General features: G+C 37.2%; 1 protein-coding gene and 1 long non-coding RNA gene across 3 annotated transcripts in view; one reads left to right on the top strand and one right to left on the bottom strand.

Moving 5' to 3' along the window:
- Positions 1 to 2,648: 2,648 nt before the first annotated feature.
- LOC127143217 (uncharacterized) overlaps positions 2,649 to 21,011 on the top strand; it is a 31,307-nt gene continuing 12,944 nt past the window's right edge. The window contains exons 1-2 of one of the 2 annotated variants that reach the window (XR_007814482.1): positions 2,649 to 2,807; positions 2,897 to 3,022. This is a non-coding gene — a long non-coding RNA (uncharacterized LOC127143217). Of the gene's footprint in view, positions 2,808 to 2,893; positions 3,023 to 21,011 lie in introns of both variants that reach the window. The other variant, XR_007814480.1, reaches the window with a different exon arrangement.
- On the bottom strand, positions 11,356 to 19,315 carry LOC108887790 (N-acetyllactosaminide alpha-1,3-galactosyltransferase). Its single transcript, XM_018683336.2, has 6 exons — positions 18,809 to 19,315; positions 16,515 to 16,572; positions 15,817 to 15,897; positions 15,616 to 15,711; positions 13,114 to 13,251; positions 11,356 to 12,660 (listed from the first exon to the last, which is right to left on the bottom strand). The coding sequence occupies exons 2-6, from the start codon at positions 16,517 to 16,519 to the stop codon at positions 11,976 to 11,978; spliced, it is 1,005 nt and encodes a 334-aa protein (XP_018538852.1). The 5' UTR covers positions 16,520 to 16,572; positions 18,809 to 19,315; the 3' UTR covers positions 11,356 to 11,975.

Genomic DNA, 21,011 nt, shown 5'->3' with positions numbered 1-21,011 from the left:
TATGTGCTAAACTACCAGACATGCATGCAGGTGTACATACACTTACTCCTGACTTCATGTGCCAGTGGCTTGTGTAATTCCAGTTCACCTCCATATTTTCGTAGCTGGGTTTCAACATAGATGTCACCTCTCATAAAACACGAGTGCAAAATGATGTCAGCACGTCCAAACCTGAAACTACTGCTTCCAAAAACATGGCCTGTTGGAGACATTAACAGCCTTTCTGGGTAAGAACACTTCACACTATTCAACCATTCAGTGGAGGAGTTTGATTACTGCTTGCTTAAACCAACAGGTGACAGTTGTTTTTTTTAAATCTGTAAATAAATTCCATCAGGCGGCTGTTTTTCTGCTGCTCAAGATGCAGTTTTCAAGCTTTTAAGACACACTTGACACAGTAAGGGCTGGGAGGCTAAATGCAAAGGAGTAACATGCATTGTCCTTTTGGGTGTCTCTGTGTTTGTGTGCCATCATAGCTTCTAAAAACTGAAACCAAATCCAAACCCTAAGTTAATGTGCATAGTTTTGGTTTTTCCACTTACCACTCACCACTGAAGAGGAAATGTGATGCCACATGGAATATATTTTTTGCTTAAGTGTATCACACAAGACATTTAGTGTCATTGTTTAAGGCACTTGTGTATCCATACAATATCTAAATGTGTTCAGATTTTTTGCCTACTCCAAACAGCACTATATAGAATGTTATGATTGTTTGTGAACTACTTTTTGGCAAAAAAAAAAAAAAAAAAAAAAGAAAAGAAAAGAAAAAGAAAAGAAAAAAAGAAAGAAAAAAAGTAATGGTTTTTGAAAGATCTGTGGGAAAAAAAATATGTTAATTTTGCAATATATTGTATTATTATCATTATTATTATTTCTTTATACATTCAGCACTGAGGTGTGTGGGAGCCCAAACAATGAAAAAGTAATATCCAATGGCAGCAGAAAACAAAGGTTAATTATTTGGTGTGAAATACTGTGAATTCTCTCTATCAGTCTTTATTGTGTATTTTAGTTGTAGTTATAGCCTAAAAAATATTTGTCCTCCTTCCTTTTTGCCTGTCCCACAAAATAATATTTTTAAATGTGAAATACTCGGATATGAACATAATTTGTGGTACAAAGGGTTTTGTAAGCCTGTGTATAAATGACTAAACATGTCAGGTTGCTCTTAAAAGCCACCTGTGGAAGAGCTCAGTGCCTTGCATTTCCTTGTTTGAACTGTCTCTCTCTCTCTCTGACACATATGCTGTACACACACACACACACACACACACACATCACAAAGGAATTAAGCTGAGGATTTATTGTGCTGGTGCTGTTTAAGAATTTACAAGAAAATGCTGTCAGCTCTGTGATCCATGGATTCTTCAGGACCCGCCTTCCTTCTTCTGCTATAATTCTCATACCAGCAGCTGAAGTCACTGTATTTAGCTGTGATTACTCAGTCTGCCTGTCATGTCATTTCAGCAGCACACATTGAGATAAGCAATTTTTTTCCCTCAGTATTTAAAATGTGCATGTTTTCACGTTACTATGATAACTGCACTTGATTTGTCCATAGCTTTTCCATCTGTCAAAATACAATAGATTAAGCGAGTAGGAAGAGGTGTTTTGGCCGCCCACCCTTCTGGAGGTAAAAGTCCTATTCCGTTTCTCCGTAGACAATGTGAGGTGATGGTCAATTCCAAGTACTTCCAAGCCTTGGATGGACACATGACTCCCCTGGTATAATCATCAGTGAAAAGATGAACAACTGCTTCAGAATTTTTTTTTTTTATTAAAAAAAAAAAAAAAAAATCTTATCCTCACATTTGCAATCCAGTAGAATGCTGGAATTAAAATTAACATTCTGCAGAACCTACGAAGTAATTTTAGTATAATATTTCACATTCGTATATGCTACTAAAACTGTTTGGAATTTGTGAAAATCTCTCAATACTCAGAGAGAGGGGTTATTGAAACATATAAAACAGATGGGTTATGTTCCCAAAATTTATGACAGACTATATGGGCACTGATCAAATCTTGAATACAGACATGTGGTTTTGGTGTTAGAAGCTTAAATAAAAGGGATACTTGGATTAATGAAGGACTTGTCAGTCATATCTGGAGTACACCAATGCATTTATACAGGACTGATCTATGTCAAACATTAACCCAATGCAAAGGCTTACAGATAATCTGTCCTCCATGTGGCTGTTATAGAGGAGGACCCTGACAATAGACATTAATCGGTTACTCCTTTCCTATAAAATACCCAACTCTTATTCCATTGCTGAGCATAGTAATGTTTCTTTCCACTATACTTAATAAATGTACAGGCTTCACACATTATCTGTGTTGTAACACACTTTTCCTCAGTTTTGTTTCCCAGTAGGCCTACTGTACCTACATTTCAACCAGCAGGAAATGATAAGTATGGTATTGGTACCTGATTCGTATAACAAAATTCCACGGTAATTCGCAGACTGTATCATAAAGAGTAATCCAAAACACATACATAAAATCCTACAAAAATTTGGGTCAATAACGATTTTAAATTGAATTTAAAATCTTTCGTCGCCCCAGTTTCCATTAAATATGTTTAAGCGCGTGAAACAGCGCCCCCACATGCCCGTCAGTCTGTGCGGTGACTGAGGCACACAATCAAAGGTCAACGTGCGCCAGGTGAGGTTAGCATCATTTGATTACTAGCAAAGCATCATGAAAGACAAACAGCGCTTTCACGGCCATGCTACTGCGAAACCGAGATTCTGGAAAAGAAACTTCGAAGCAGTTCTGGCCTCCGAACAAACTAAATATCTGTAAGTTATCAGCATCATATAATTGAAACAACCGGGAGAGTCAGCTAGTTTGCCAGTGTTGCTAATTATATCCGTTTGTGAACTAGCAGCGTACGGTGGAGGTGTCAGCAACCACACGAAAAAAAATACCGGCCTGATAGAAGTGCATTGGGACGTTACATGACATGAATGTGGACCATTTCGCCTAAGGAGAGAAGACCTCTGCGTCAAATAATGTGAGTCAGCTATACTCGCTCTGTCTGTTTGTCTGTATGTCTTTGCTCGCTAGTGTCTCTTAAATGATGCTTTATGTCCCACCGTGGACTTGTTTATTTGCTGTGTTGTTGATGTTACGGAGCTTATATTGCTTGAATATACCATTAGCCAGTGTTTTATAGTATACTGTTCATCAGGGTCAGGTCGTACCTGTGCATTGAAATGCACCAGGTTTGTAGGCCTGTTCATTGTTCAGCTACCTGTTGACTGTGTGTCATTTGTCAGTATCTGTGGCCTGTGCTAACTACTTGTGTTTTTTTTTCCATCCATTTTGTCTCGTTAAACTGCACTGAATAAATGGCCATTAGTCATAGTAAGTAAGCAGAGATCTGCAGATGCAATGCCAAGCATACACTCACTTTATTAGGAAGTGAGATTTTTGAGCGAGCCATATTTTAAGAGTTCACCTCTTCTCACTGAAATCTGAATCTGCACAGTAACCGGTAACTCCAGCCATGTAAAGTACACATACAATAATTCTCTTCTTATTTACAACTAGAATAATGTCAGCAAAATTGAAATGCTGAAGTACCAGTTGAAAGCAGCTAACACTAGCTTTTATTTTTTATACATCATGATCAAACAGATGCTGTCTGTGTTGCCTTGCCCTTCCCTCTACTGTTTCTATTTTCAGCAGAAATTAGGGCACAAAAATGAGAAGTCATGTTTCTCTAATTAAGACTGTAGATATTGGGAACCACCATGCCCAAACCCTTTCTTTTGCATGTGTAATGCATGATTTAGGATGCACAGGCCAACCATGACAACTACTGGAAGAATGTCAGTTATATGTGAGCACAGCAGGAATTTTGTAATTTTTAACAGTGTTGTGTGTCTTTGGCTTTATTTGAGATATGTTCTGCAGATTGAGCTGCTTGTTGACAGAGGTAGTTTTCAGTAATGTTGGATTAAAGCTCAGTGAAGAGGAGTTAGTGAAGCTGCTTTTTATTCTGTAGTAAAGCTCTCTTGCTATCGTATGGTTTAGCTAGCTGGTGAACTTCCAAGTACATACAAAGACGATCCTCTGATGAACGAGACATATCATTACTCTACAGTCATGAACAATGTTAGTTTTCAAGTTGGTGCTTTGTCTACATGATCACAAGCTCAATTAGTCATCCAAGACACAAAACCGTTTAGATTTTTTTTTTTTTTAAATAATCCAGCTGGTACATTGATGTGGCTAAATAACTGTGATTGACTGTGTTAGCTGAACATGTTGGAACAATGTATTGTCTGTCATTGGATAAGCGAATAAAAACAAAACCAAATCAAATTACTAGCATGGACATTTAAATATTGCTGTTTTACAAATCTCCTTCTGCTTTTTTTATTACTGTTTGCTTTTCCCTTTGTCTGGAAAGTACTTTGTGCTCCTTGTCCTATTATTGTATTCTTTGTGTGCTTTGAGCGCCATCATGTGGTGTTTTTCCAGTGATAAGTGAGTGTTGAGTTTGTGTAGAATGTTCTATTTATGGTGCAGCCTATACAGTGCATTGTATTAAGTTTTGTCTGTTTATTATTGAGCCCTAAAAGTCAATTATGCCAGTGTGGTAAGATTATTTCATGTTTCTAATACAAACCAGTCTGTTTCTAGAAATCAGTGTCAGTATCAGGACAGAATAAATCACATAGAATGAGAATCAAGAAAAATTACCTTTGATCATGAGAAGAAAAAAAGATAAAATAATCTCATTGTACTGTTGATCAGATTGAGATTTGTTTGCAGTGTTGTCAAAAGTAGAAGTGCAATCAAACTCAACCAGTGGAAGTATTTCTCCACCAAATCATCTTTAAAGGTGAAGATGACTTGCCTGATGACTTGAGTGATAGAAAGGAAGAGAGGAAAGATGTAGAGGAGTCCATGGAGCTGCAGAAGTTATGTGACAAATCAGATCCATAGGAGGAACACAAATATTTTCTTTATAACAATGAGATTATTTGACACCATCCTGCAGGATATGATACAGAAGGGAGTCTGTGATGTCAGACACAGTGGAATATGACTGCTTAATTCTGTGGTATCAAAGGTAGACTTGACACTAGCCCCCTCAAGTGGTATATGGCTTAACTGCACTTAGCTGTAGTAATCCTTTTCTTCTTTCCTGGCATTCACGCTTTGCTTTAAAAGTGGGAAGCTGTGCTCTATTGTGTATTCAAACTATAAATAGGAAAGTGGGATTTAGTGGCTGAACTTGTTAAGGTGCATGACTGTCAGTCAGAGGAAGTGCCTTGCAAGCTCACATTTTGTCTTAAACCTCCCTCTCACATGAAAGCCAAAATTAGAAATTGTTGGTGTTAGTTAACAGATCCTTAAACTAAAACACCTCTTCTCCTGGATTGTAAACTATGGGGGTTGATGTAAGAACTGTTCTGATGATATACTGCCCTTTTCTGGCTTGTCGGTCTTTGACAGGGTGAGTGCTAAGGTGGCAGGGTGTGCTGATGCACCAGATGGTGGCAGTCTATGAATAATGCATCATTGCCTTCAGTCAGACAGGCCCAAGCTGATCTGAGGTCAGCTGAATGACACCGGTGGTTCATGCTGAGCAGTGGGGTGGGCCACCCAAGGGTGAGCTGGGCAGACTGGTTTCTGTATTATTTAGGTACTGTAGAGACAGTACAACAGAATCTTAAGGCTTTTAGATTTTAAAGCACAAAAACCTTGTGTTGGTGCACAGCTATGCAGCAAGTTAAACACAAAAAATAAAAACAACAGTTGGATTTTGAGAATTCAGAAAATTATGGGATTCTTTTTTAGACCAAAGATGTTGTAAGAATTGGTACAGTCATAAGGAAACTTGATTCACAAAAGTATAGGTTAAAATTAGACAAAAGATCTGCACACTGAGCTAATAGTTTCTAGTAATTTTAATGAAGCATTTTGATCTACAAGAGATCTTCATCAGGCATTGTCAAATCTCCATTACAAAGCTGAACAGGCAATAAGACCAACATATATATCATTTCACATTTTGAAAAGAAATCAACTTAACATTCTGTGCTCATCTTATTTGACTTTGTCCAAGAATACAATGGTAGCAGTTGACCCTTGAAAAAGAAAAGCAAATTGAAAAATAATGGTATGGTAGGGACAATATTGTCTTCCACAAACCTTTTTGATTGAGACAAATCATGTGGATGCCACTCTTGTCTTGATGTCTCTCGGAGCCCAAAGCATCAGGGTACACTGACTGCTATTGCCACTGGGTAGTAGGAGTGGGACAGAAAACTGGCACATTTAGATCAGAAGGGTTGACCTTGTTATCCTCTGCAGAGTCAGTGTCGGTGTAAAGATCAAGGTTAAACAGATCATTTTCTTCATCTGTGTTTGATGAAAGTGAGCAGTTTCTCCACCCAAGTGTGAGCTTGTTGGGATAGAATTTCTCCAGTCCACGTTTGGAGAGAAAGTTGGTAAAGACTGTCAGAGAGAGAGAGAGGGAGAGAGGGAGATATAGAGAGAGAGAGATAAAACTTTTAAGAAATATACAACAACTTGCATTGTGTGTGTCCTGCCCTCACAGTCACCTTTCTGCAGTAACTGGGGCTGTTTCGTAATTCATCCAACCGCTAAATGTGATATTTGGACTTATAAAAGACTTGAAGTGAATAATACAAAAGTACAAATTCCACATCACTTTTACTCACAAACTTGAGCTAACAAAAGTTTCAGAGCTTCTATCATGTTTCCTTTGACTTGAAAATATTCTTAAGTTCTTGAAGTCTTGTTGAGAATTGATTAATTCTGAATCAACTCAGTTGAAGTTGAAAGTGGTACTATTTTCAGGCTGCACATTGGACCAAACCATTCACTTGTCTTTTTGATTTACTGAATTGCAACATGAAACATGAACTGGCAATTTATTTTACAGGTCTTGATGATAGTCTCTACCTGTCAGAATAGAAAAAAAGTGTGTGGTAGTTTACATCCTGTTAATTAAAAAAAGAATACTGCAATAATTTGGCAGCATTTCATTCGTCCGCCTCTACAAGAAGAATAAAATCAATGTGTAAATTGCTCACCAACATTGTTGGTTGAATGATTTTTGTAAAAACAAGTTTGGGTGTGTTTGTTTTTTCTGGAGTAAGGGGATTGATGTGGGGTGGTTGTGAGTGATTGGCTACAAAGTTTTGTTAGTACTGTACTGTCCAGCATCGATGGTGAAATATTTTGCAGAAACAGAAGCTGGTTTGTGTGTTTGTGTCAGGTTTTGTTTGAGTAGAGTGATTATCAATAATTTGATAAAAATCTTACCTTGTTTAAATCTATCTGTCCATCTTTTCTCTTCTTTCTCTCTCTTTCCCTCTCTTTGATCGGATGTTACCACTGTCAAGAAGTTTCTATATCATTATGTCATTGTTGGCTCTAGTTTTTGGAGCTTCTGTGAGTGCTACAGTTTTAGAAAATGTCGGCTGCAGCAGATTACTCCAAATTATCACAAAGCAAAAATGCTTTGTACACTGTGCAAAGTTTTGATGGCATACCACAGCAGCTCTAGAGCTTTGCATGAGCACCTCAAGTAAACAGGCGTTATTCTGGATGATGAACTGCCAGAAAAGGCAAAATGACTGTGTTTGGATAAAATGAATTGTTCATATTAACGGACTAATTGGTAAAGTAGGTAATAGATTAATTCATTCAGATTTATTAACTGCAAAGTGAAGATTATTGCCACTATACTAATTGAACTGAATAACTGAAATTGCAAACACTATTTCTTCTCCATGTGAAGCATTTATTTGCCAGACAAATGAAATGTAAAGTGTTGCATAATTCACTTGGAACTAGACCAGACTGTGATTTTGTTGTCCCAGGATTGGAAAAACACGATCATCTTCCATTCTTTAGCTAGGGGCACACTTCCTACCTCTGTGCACACAGCATAGAGCGCAGGATTAACACAGGATTGCACAGGATTGAAAAAAAATGAGGACAGAAAATGTTACCTAAAACTGGAGCGACAGTGTTACTGAAGAAGATGCCCCAACGGACACACCCCCGAATGACAGAGGATTGACAGGTACAGAGAGCCGGTTGAGACAGATACAGCTTGGAGTTGTCATACAAAATACAAATCTGACTTAACATTGGCTACTATTTGCTCTCTTTGTTTCATCTTTCTCTCTCTCCCTCTTAGCTCAACTGGGTATTTTGCAAATTTATAATAGGATTTTGGTAATAATTTTCCTGTTTTGGGCTGCCACTATAAAATGTATAGTGGAGACACTGCAGACTTGGTCACAGCTCCGTTATCTCTCTGACACCATCAGCCAGTTTTAACTCGTCATATCACTGGTTTCAGCTCTGGCTGTGTCCGTTCTCGCGACCAGCATACAGCTCTCCCCTGACACCGGAATGGAGAGAATTGGAGCGACTCACACTGCCTGCCTCACGCTGTCGCTCTGTCCTCCCGTTTTCATCAAATATCTAACTCCACAGTTTTGTGGTTTGGTCGTTTTAAGACAAGATGTAGTTGTAAAGTTAACAGCCTGTTGTTCCTGTGGTGTTCTGTGTGTGAATTGTGAGGCAGATTTAAAAAAAAAAAAAAAAAGAGCGTAACAACTTGTCCACTGACATTCTGTGAGTTGAATCGGGGTCTTTCCAACTAATGCATCAAATATACAACATTTAGGGGGCAGCCCTAAAATTGATCTTATGGGATCTTCACATCTCAGAACCTCTAAGTTCGACAGAAATAGTGATTTGATTTATATAGAGATATATATCGATATCGACCGATATGAAAAATGAATACATTACCGTTTTCTGATTCCTCAGTACTCTCAGACTTTGTGAACTTGTGAACACATGCCAAGTGTCTCCTTAAATTTCTCTCGCTGACTAGAGGACTAGTCCCATCTACCCACAGAACCAAAATTAGAATCAGAATTAAAATGTTAATGTTAACTGCAAAGTGAAGATTTTCGCCACTATACTAATTGAATTGAAATTGTATTAAAATTCTGCTAGTAATCAGCCTTATGAATACATGTTGGTTGGTTGTTGTCCTCTGCAATTTTTGGTTCTTTTAGTTATTGAGTGATGTAGCTTGTTTTGAAAGGTTTGTTTTGATGATTTATACAATGTGCCCATCTAATTTAATTTACTGATGGGGAATGCTTTGCATGCACCTGCAAACATCAACAACTGTGTTAAATAAATAAATACATACTTTACATAATCTACTACTCACACATTTGTGACGACTTCTCCACCTGGACACTAGGTGTCCCTGTTGTGTTTTCTTTGTACTTCTTTCTTGCTGCAGGTGTTGGGTGGAGGGTTATCAGCTGATTGAGCCACACCTGGGTCCAGTGTGTGATCCTTCTGATATTAACCCTCAGTCTGGAGTCTGGTGGGGGGCTGGGAGAATGGTTCCTGGTCCTGGCTGACCTTGGTGGCAGCTGCTGTTTTCTTTTTGTTAGTTTTGGTTGCTCATGTGTTGTTTGGTTAGGTTTAATAATTTACCTTTTTTTGTGAATCAATTGTTCACTTTAACATGCCAACTTGTGCTGTTTCCCTTCCTTGTCACAGTTGTCGAGCCGGGCTGTAACACATTATCAAAATTTGTATTTATACATATGTAAACTGAACGTCAGTATTTTTCAATTTGTATACAAGTCACTCTGTGAAAGAGGACTGTCAAGATGGTGGGACAAATTGCCAGACCAATGAAACGAACCAGTTTGACGAGGTAGAGAAGTCTTGGTGTAGTTGTTTTCAGTTTGGCTCGTTTAGATGCTGCTTGTCTTACAATGGTATCCTTGCTGGCACATTTCTTTGCACACCATTTACGGTGAACAAACCTATCTAGCTAGTGCAATGTGGTTTATCTGGTTTATCTGGTTAGGTTGTGATTTGTCTGTTTGAAGCACAGAGACAGAAGAGATAGAGAGATGGAGATAAAGAGAAATGTAGCAATGCATCAGCAAAAGGCAGGGATGAAGAACCCTGCTAGCTGATGTACACATGGATAAATTAAGCTTTTCAAATGTTTTATTGGTATCAGTTCCTTTAATTGCTTCATAAGCGCTAGCTAGTGCTTAAGTCAATTTTAGGTCATTCAGGCTGTACTGTTTTAAAAGTGAGCTAGACAGTATTTTCCTCCTGTGAAAAATGTAATTTTGCTGAAGGCTGAAGCAGTGTTTTCTGTTGTACAGTTAAAGTCTTAAATGTTTTTCAACTTTGCATTTACTATAGGTTGATCAGAACCTATGCTAGACATATTAATGTGGACAGACTCTGCTACACACAAAGTACAGTTGAAGCTGACAGGAATGCTATTTGTTTTGGCAACAAAGTCATAAACCAAAGTATTGGACAAAGTGCATTTTGATCTCCTGATAGCACTAGGTGACAACTAGGTGTTACAAATTAATCCAGTGAGGCTTATGATGTCTATACCAAATTTAATGGGAATCCATCCAGCAGTGGTCAAGACTTTTCACTCCAAAACCACAACAAAATCACTAAGATTTTCTTCTCTGGGGTCTGCAAAGGTGAATTAAAAATTTGATGGCATATGTTCCAAATTAAATTGCGACTCATCCCATAGTTGTTGAGACATTCCCCCATTACAAAAAATTTCAGTGTCTTTGTAGCGCAAGATAAAAGGTCATTTCACTCTATGGTTACACAAATGCTTATCTGACCTTTGTCCATGTCAACATCATTAATCAATCAGTCAGCAGTACACAAATTTTACATTGTGAAATGTGAAGCTTTTGTGCAGAGTATTAAATATGTAAATATTGTTATTAGTGAGGTCCAGATGAAATAAAAATATATAAACAGACTTGCCTCAACTTTAAACCTGCCTCTAATAAGCTGACAGTTTATCAGTGAAATCTAATGCAGTACAATACAGTAGGCCTTCAGCATAGAAAATCATATCTTTTTATGTAAATAAGTAAATCATTATCTCAAATTCAATCTCAAATGTGATAGGGGACAATGTAGTGAAGCCAGGGCTGGGGTAAAATGGGAATATTGTGCAAGCTATTATTTGAAAGTTAGAGGATGAAATACTCCTAAGTGGTTTTTAACTTCTGTCAGTGAAACTTAACACTTCCTGTGGCTGTTGTTTGTGGTTGTGTCCTCACTGCCCACAAAAAAGAGAACATGTTAATTGTAGTAAATATATACATAAAAAACACCAAAACTAATTTCTGAAGTGAAATAAATAAATACGTGTGTGTGTGTGTGTGTGTGTGTGTGTGGACCAAATGATTAGATGTACTTTTCAATAGAAATCTTTTTTTTTATTTTTTTTTATTGGAATGTATACATTCTTCAGTACACTCTTCAGTCAAGACTACAGCAATCAGCAGTGTGAGTTAAAACAAAACTGTCTTATAAAAGAATAAAATTTACATCTTGGGTTTTCTGAAATGCAAATGCAACTCTTGAATCATTTATGGATTACAACAATTATGTATATTCTGTGGAATGAGGTAACATATATTTAGTATATTAAATAAGGTGTATACAGCTTTATAGTGCAATGGCTTTTTCCCCAGGTCTAATTAAGTGCTAAACATAATCACTCCACTCTGATTGTTGAAGAGATGGATGTACAATATTTTAGGTGACAGCTTTTACCAGTCCCATAGAATCAATAAGAAACAAGATCATGGATTTGTGTGTAGATTGTAGATGCCCTTTTTGTTAGTGGTGGAGTGTGAGTGCATGGTGTGTAAAATGCCTGTGTTGTGGAAATTGCACAGAAAGTTGATTTAAGATGTTAGCTAGCTGTATTTGCTGCGTTGAGCCACGGAAATCTTGTAAACTGTGTTGCGAATAGTTGTGGTCTGTGTGGATCTGGAGATTGTCAAATCTGGAGATTGGTGCTGATATCCTGTTGTAAACAATCTTGCACTTTTCTCACAAAGTTTATTGGTCCTCTAGCCACTCTAAGGCGTACGAAGTGTGTCATAATGTTTTGGTGCCCATATCAGGCGAGTGATGTTAATGTCCCTCTTGTCAGCAATACTCTGATCCCAGCAATACTCAGGGGAGAGAAGCTTGCTTGGTTTGTGCAGCCAAAAGTACTTGTTAAGATGACTTTCATCATGCCACAGAGCTTCGACATCATTTAATTTATCCTCTATGATGCTGAGATAGCAGGCATCTGCCATATTCTTTACCTTTTCCCACAATCCTCCAAAGATAGCAGCATGGTAGTAGAAATCTCCAGTTTTCATGAAGGCTTTGGATTTTGGGTTTCTGTCATAGGTGAACCTATGTTTTGGAAGTTTGTAAAAGTGGGCATGGAGCAAAGCCACAGAATCCCCCAGAGCCTCTGAGCCGAATCTACCTTTAAACTCTTGATCCACATCAAAGCAGAAGACATAATTGGCGCTGTGACGAATCTCTGATTCTATGGCTTCTGATATTGTCTTCATCCGCATCATAGAGATGTCTTGCCACCTGGAGTGCTTTTCCACTTGGATAACCTTCAGGTTTCTCTGAGGAGCAAGCTCGATGTTTGGTAAATTCTCTGGGAGATCTGTAAACACGTAATATGTCACTGGTAATCCCAACATGAAGTGTTGCTCTGCAGAGGTAAGGAAATTCTTCAGGTAGGCATCTAGGTACCTTTAGAAAGAAATGGAGGATAGGCAGTTACACTCCTGTCATTTATGGTGATGAGGAAAAACACGCCCAAAAATGACTATTTAAATTTTTTGTATGTCCTTTTTTTGAGATTGAAGCCAAGTCCCCACTCCTGATGAGATGGGCCAGTGGAGCAATATGAACACAATCAAAGGGAGAGTTAAATAGAAATAGTTATTTCAAAAATTATTAACAAACATACCTCCTCCTCTACCATCCTAGGAAACAAATATTCAAACATCAAGCTGGGCTTAAATGATGTACATTTGTACATTGTTCTTGTGCATTCAGATTTCTTGATATACACTCAGGTTTGGTGAAATATTGGTGAATACATTATCAAATCTTTAGGCTAAGTGCTCCCAGATTCAAACTGAACTGTCAATATGAAAACATTGTTTTTCTCGCAGTCACAATGTTCATGGAGAAACACACCTGCCCACAGCAAACACTGTGAGGGCCACAGATGACTGGAGTTGGATGTGCCTTTGGTCGTAAAGATTAGGGTCAAACATCCCCTCCCAGATGATGGGAGCTTTCCAGGATGTGTATGTCGGAACCCCCGGTCTGGCCCTGAAATGAAAGACAGATTATGTCTATAAGTGACCATGATTGATTCTCAAAATGGTATGTTTTGTCATGTCCACCATAATAATGATTTGAACTACTGTAATATTTGTTTTGTTAATTTTTTGGTTTACTGGCATTTAATAGAATTACTATTATTAGAAAAAAAACCTCAAATAGTCTGATATGTATATAATTTGGCCTCGTTTTTCCATAGTTACTTTGGCCTGAGCAGTGGCCTTAAAGCTGTTCATGACAAATTCTTTCTCTGTACATTGGTTTCTACACATTTTCAGTGAGAGGTGTCATTTGTCTGCAGTGATAGGAAAAATGCGTGAATGAATAGTAGTACGTAGTATATGCTTGTTCCTGTTGTTAACACACTGACACAAACACAAACACATACTGACAGTTCAACCAACACAAGCATTTGTGCCTGTTGAATTTTAGATCAATGTTTTATCTCAATTCTCCTCATAGTTTCGCTTTCATTCTCATCAAACAAACCCATTGTTTCTCAACTAAATGACAAACTGAAAAGGTTGTAATGTTTTCACTTTGGCTGATCATTTTAATCTTTGCTATAGAGCCCACACCTTAAATAAATAAAATGAAACAAAAAAAAAAATGCAGATACTACACTGCTTTTAGATCTGTTCTCAGAGAAACTTCAGCATCTACCAATAAAGTATGCTCTCTCAGCTTTCTGATCCCTTTTGAATTGATGAATGAATTGATGAACTGCTGCCTTATTTAATAATACTGAAATTCAACCAAAACTTCAAATGCAAAAACAAAAGTTACAGTGTAGTCCAAATAGGTTTTACCAAGGCAGTGCACAACTGCTGCAGAAAAAAAGGGAAATTTATATATACTGTACTTTCTCATGCTCTCTGTAAATGGAACCAGGAGTTTGTTTTTCTTTTATGCAAACCTGCTGTTAGTATTATGTAACTTTCCTTTCCTACTGATATATTTGACCTTTTATGTATGAAGGACAAAAAATGACAAGGTGGTCAAGTACATTAAAATAACAGAAACTGATGGGAATGTGCTGGTTTAGTAAAAGCAGTCACAGGCAGGTGACAAATGATTACTGGGAAAGTCTTTTAAGTTACAGAGAAGACAAGGTTTTGATCTTTCGTGTCTTTCCGTGTAGCAGTCAAGTCAAGGGAGTAGTAATAGAATGGACCACATTGCTATAACCAATCCGGCTTCAGACTGACCCCACTTAATTTGCATATACATTTGGAAATACAGAAATAAATAAATGTGGAAATACGGAAATAAATAAATGAGTAAATGTAGAAATAATTAAATAAATAAATGTAGAAATAGTATGTTACATTGCCAATTGTCTTTATTTTACATTTATTTATTTATTTCTACATTTATTTATTTATTTATACTTATGTCATTTTTTGTCCTTCATATTTATGCTGTGATCCTACTTGGCAACTCTGTGCTTTGCGTGAATAAAAAGGAAAATATCACACTTAATGTGAGAATCTGAGTGAAATGACAAAATATAGGCACAGGGTGTGGCTATTCGGTGAGTAAACAACACCCAAAAAGCTGTGCTTGATTACCCATCCACTGTCTTTGCTTACTCATTTTGCTCAGTTGCTTCACATTCATTTCTTGCTAGTGTTACTTGAGACAAATGTAAACACAAGTTAAGAAAGCCTTCCCATGAGCAGGGTTTCATCTGCATTACAGGTCAGACATTTAGCAAGATATTTTCTTGTATGTATGTAATCGACTTTATAACGTGACCAGTTAAAACAATGCTTGTCAGGATGAATGTGGGACTTGAATGCATTGCGTTGCATGGCAAACACTGCAGCTGCTAGAGGCATTCACATTGTCAGTGCTTCTGTCTGACATGGTAAAGGGGTCTATAGGAGATGGTGAATGGAGATGATATGTGTTTGTGTGTGGGTCTGTGTTCCTGAGCTTTCACAATGATTTTGGAAGCCTGAGTAATATTGACTGTGTCATTTAATGTTGTTTTAGTCAATGACATTTAAAGTAAATGAAGGAGGAAATAGAAGCAAATGAAATAAAGTGCGCACACAAATATTTTATCAACCAGAGTTTATAGTGATTATCACGGGATGACTAATTCTTACTGCAGGGATTTTTTTCCCTGGTATATCGCAAACAATACTATAGCACCCATCCCTATTTACAGGATAATGTCTGTGGTGAATAAAGTATGTTCATGTATATATATTAAGATTAGATCATCAACACTGCATTTCTATTCTGATTAAGAAAATGATGGGAGTGTGTTGTTTTTAAATATTTTCTTTGAATTAATTGACATTTGAACCAATGCAGCCAAAAGTAAATGTTCAGATCTCTTACCCAAAGTTCAGCGTGTTGTCTAAGTTGATGTTCTGTCTCAGCTTTCCTTCACTGGCCACTGGCAGGTTGTGTGTGTGGATGAAGCTCGTTAAATATCTAATTTTGAAAAATGACCGTCATAATCAGACTGGACTAAAAATAATTATTAAGTTATTTTTGAAAATAAATTGCATTGGCTAATAAATGACCTTTGGTATTTACCTTAAATATAAGGAAGTCAAGCCAAAAACAAAGACCAGGCAGCAGAAGATTCCACCACTTCTTGCCTTGTGAATGAGCCCACTGGAAGCAGGCAAAATCAGACAAAAAAGGAAACCCTTTAGTTTAATCTATATGGTTATAAATTACATGCAGTGTATGATAGATCAGTTCATTTGATTGTTATGGCCCCGCAAATACCTTTTATAGAGAGGCAGCATAAAAACATAATCATGAAACATAACCACTAAAAGTCCACAATAGAGCAAAGGGTGTATGATGAAAGCAAGGAAACCAACAACACACAGAATAAAGACAAGAAAAAATAAAGTGCTAAATTAGGGATTAAGAGCAGTTATTGCTAAACTTGACCTTGTTGCATTGGGCTTGTCTCAGCTACTGGTGTACTGCCACCAGTGTGGTGCCCCTCTTTTACTTGTGTTATTGAATATGCAGAGATATGGCAAAGCTTATTCACCTGTTTTTTATTATCTCCTCATCCAATTTACTAATGAAAAGTGGTATAATACCAAAAGATTCAGTGCATTTAAAATGTAATATAACTCAATACTCCCAGAAACTATATTCTTGCACGTCTTACCACAGCGGTATTTGTTTTGGGTGTGACTTGGGTGAAGTGAGCTAACTAATTTGGTCACAGAAAATGTCAGAGGTATTGCTGAAAGGTGAGAGATGGTTACCTCATAGTTGTGAAAACCTGCCTCCACAGGTTTTGCTGGCTAGTGGATAAAACGGCACCTTCAAGAAAATGAGGTTTACACACAGCAATAAAATAAGTTACACAGGCCAACTGGTATTTTTATCATTAGTTTTGCATGACCTGATCTGTTTTCTAGAAGAAATTCCAGCTGAGGTGCAGACAAACACAACAACTGCGCCCAGACCACTTCCTCTGCAATTCATTCTCAACTCCCAATGCAATAGACACTAAATAGCTTCCTAAGATAAGATAATCCTTTATTAGTCCCACAATGGGGAAATTTACTTTCAAAATAACTTTTGAGTCTTGCGACGGGGTTCAAAACGATACTGTCATGTAAGATGTACGTGTGACGTCTTTTGCCGTTACGCGACAGAGCTGACCTCCTCAGTAGGTAGCAGTGATCTCACAATTGACTGTAGTAATTAACGCCATATTTTAAAAATTACATTGTGGGAAGTTTTACTTCCCCATATGGTGCATATAATTCTAAAATACAAATAAAGTGGTGGACAGTAAATATAATGCAACAGTTGTCTGTAAATGTTTTGGCACCCCTTGGCAAATTCTATATTTTGTTTATTTTTAAAGGGAGTAGTAACCCACAAACAGGCATTAAAAAACAGATCTTTCTTCAAATGTTAATTGACTGAAAAATATAGCAATTGTAGTATCTACATAAGTTTGGGCACCTTGTAAAACACTTTACAATTAACTTTGTTAATTTGTCAGACCTCAATTAACTTGTTAGGACTTGTCAGGCAGGTCAAGAATTTCATCAGGAATTATTCAGATGATGACATTTCTGATGCCAATAGTTAATAAAATGAAGCTAACTGATGTCTGTGAATTTCCACTGTCTTAAATGCCATTAGGAAATGGCAATTAGCAGGATCTGATCTAAGTTAGGATAAGATGCAGAAGACCACATAGATAAAATGCATGTCTGCTGGGCAGAAAGGCAAAGCAAAACCCCCAGATTACTGCAGAGGACCTGCAGGAAAGTTTAGCTGAAATAGGAGTGGTGGTGCACCGTTCCATCATGCAGCATTAAAGTACAAAGATCTACATGGAAAAGTCATCAGAGGGCCGCACAAAAGTCAATGTCTGAAATATATAATGCAACCTTTGGATAAGCCACCCGTTGCAAACAATAACTGTGGATAGATGAAGATAAAAGGTGGTGTGGAAGTGGAAATATAATTCATTAGGGTTGTGTGGTAGCCTGTGGCACATGAAACACTGCACAGATACAGAAAAGAATGTATAGCACTGAACATTCTGGGTGCAAATGTCATGCAGTCAGTCAAAAAACAACAGGACAAAGAACTAAAGCATAATAATCATGCAACAGTTTTTAATGTCTGTTCGCTACAAGGCTTGTATACTTCTTTTCACCAAATATGCAATTTGCCCATTTTAGACACAGCTAAAGAATAGGATAATTTTAAAAATAAGGGACGGTAGTGAGGTTAGTATTGGTATTTATATCTGATATTTATTCTTATTTAATAATAGCAATTAGTAATACATATCATTGTATTATAATTAAAATAATTATCACATACACATAACATGCATAATATACACAGAACAACGGCATTAATCCAGTGATATCATTTGTAATACAGTGAACCCTTGTTTATCGCGGGGGTTACGTTCCAAAAAGAACCCGCGATAGGCAAAATCCGTGAAGTAGTCAGCTTTATTTTTTTACAATTATTATACAATACAATACTGTACTATAGAATGAAACCAAAGATCAAAACCTGTTTTCAGGCCCAAGCATTTGTTTAAGAAATAAAAATATAAACGTTTTCTTACAAATAACTATGATAGTTTTTAGAAATACTGTAAAATAATAATTTTAATAATCAATACGAGGTTGGACACATTGTGACTCGCGTATTTCACAGTCTGTAACTGATTTTCTCTGTGCCATGACTAAATTAAAATGAGTACTGGTTACCATCTCAAACCAAACACAATTTAACTTACAATCTTGTAAATATATTTAATGATTTGGAAAAATTCTATTTCATCTAGCTTTCTCAAATGGCAACTGAACTGAAGAGACAGCAGCAGCTTATTTTATATTGACCAACGTCTCATACTAGCAGTCATAATATGCAGGTGAAGACAACAAATGAGTGTATTTAATGATGACCATTTCCAAGACAAGGAAATGTTATATATGGTTATATATAAACAAAAACTTATTTCAAAATGAGTGACAGATATCATAGTTAGTCATAGTTGAAAAAGATGCCTTACCTGTGTGCAGATTGTTTTCACAGGTATAAATTTACACAACATGAACAGGACTATTATCACTAGGCAAGCGTTCTCCCTCAGTGTGCCATACTGGTATTGTCAGGTACTTCACAGGGGAGTGGCTCCTGTTATCAAGTTCAGTGTGGATGGCCTTTTTTAAGGTGTGTTTGAGAGGAGGTGTTCAGCAATAATACATGTGCCATGCAGTGTTTTTACCAACCAGGAAGATCAGAAAGGAAGTTCATTGTATAGCATATCAATGTTTTCTTTGTGTGCCCTGTTATATTATTTCACACAACCTAAAATAAATAAGGAACACTGTGGCTGTGACTGTCACTGTAATGATGCACTGTAGTAGGTGGACTGGAGGAGTAAGGCATTTGTCAACAGATATACAACAGATAAGCCAACAGATACATTTTAGATTCTGTATTTTAGACTCACAGCACAGATAAGAGACACTGCTGAGAACTAGTCTGATGTGTGTTCTTGATGAGTAGAGCTTGGGAGGTCAAGCTAGTGTATCTGTATGCTACAGTGTAAAAAACATGACTCGACATGACAACATATTATTTTGGCTTGAGTGGAGGGCACGTGTTAATTATGATGTCACAACTAATCGACTTAAATTGTTGCGCTGCAACTGAAGGGCATTGGGTATAAGAAGATTTACCAAAGATTTAACATTCGAAGAGACACCATTGGGCCCTTAGCGACTTAATCAGGACAACTAAGAAAAACTCAGTGTTACTGCAAAATGCCTACAGCATGACTTGATGAACATCCACACAGCTTTACTTGATTACTAAGAAACATTTCCAAAAGTCTATACCAGTAGTCTCACTAGTGTAAATAGTGTTACATTTCATAATGATATTTAGCAAAGACGTGTAGGTAACATTATCATTTAAAACGTTGATGTAAGAACACCAGCAGTGTTCATACGTGAACAAGATTAATAACACTTAATATTAGTAGTAAGAACACTACTTTAATCATATCGTGTGTGTGTGTGTGTGTGTGTGTGTGTGTGTGTGTGTATATATGCAACATCTATAGAGAGAGAGAGAGATATGCAAAGGTATTGCTGGAAAAACATACCAACCCTTATCAAACCTTGACAGTGAAGACAGACTTAGTCACCTTGCCACATGCATAGAATAAAAAGCAGAAAGTAATTCTAGGAGAGTACTCTCTGAATAACACAGCAATACTAGCACGTATGCATTACACACCCAACAAGATAACCACAAGCAGAAAACTGAAATGGAATGAACACAGGACTGCAGCACCATGTGCCCTAACCAGACAACAGTGACTACAAAACATATCCATCTTAACATAGAAATTAAGCTATGAAGTTCAAGAAATACTGGGTATTATGTCATCATGCACCTAAACAGAGCAGGTTGTATGTTCAGAAACAAGGACATGGTCAGCAATATTATGTGATTAATATAGCAAGTCTTAATCACTAATATCTCTTCAAAATCTGTCTGTATTCTGCTGGTGAAGGTGTGCAATTTAAGTCAGAACTTGAATACCAGTAAAGGTGTTTACATTGAAAACAATGGACAAAAATAATAACTCCTTCTAGAATCTGATGGCTTTTGTTGTGATTTGATAAAGTAGTTTACTCTAGGTACTTTGATCAGACACAATCAGTCAAGACATGTTAGCTCTCCTCACTCTTGCCCTTCTTGTGATTGGAGGAGGTCTGTCTGCACCTGTACTGAGCAGGTAGTTTTTTTTTTCTTTTTTCTTTATGTATCATTCAGTGTGTGTGCTGCTGTCAACTATGCAAGTGAACACTGACCTGGTGAGACACATAGAAGTTGTTTGTATAATCATTTTCTAGGAGGGAGGGTAATTGGAGTAATGATGTAGCAGCATCATTGTTCTGTTCTCTGGAATGACCTGGACTGTTTCTGTTGCAAACATTGTAACTGTAGACACTGGTTTCTGCCATCTCTGCAGTGTTGATGGGGGTACTGTCACTCTATTTTCATCTAGTGTTGTCTTCTTCCAGAGCTGATGAAAATACAGCAGAGTTTGAGCTGCTCTTTGACCCCAGCTTCCTCAAACAGCATCTTAGCCTTACTGATGGTAAGTCACTTGGTTTACTGTAGTTACTTATGGACTCCTAAGTACAAGGTGCTTTTCCATAATAAAGGCTGAATAAAGGCAGCACAGATAAAACTGA

Source organism: Lates calcarifer, linkage group LG2 (genome assembly GCF_001640805.2).
Source record: "Lates calcarifer isolate ASB-BC8 linkage group LG2, TLL_Latcal_v3, whole genome shotgun sequence".
Lineage (NCBI taxonomy): Eukaryota > Metazoa > Chordata > Actinopteri > Centropomidae > Lates > Lates calcarifer.
Note: the sequence above shows the minus strand (reverse complement) of the source record. Positions and strands in the feature narration are given on the sequence as shown.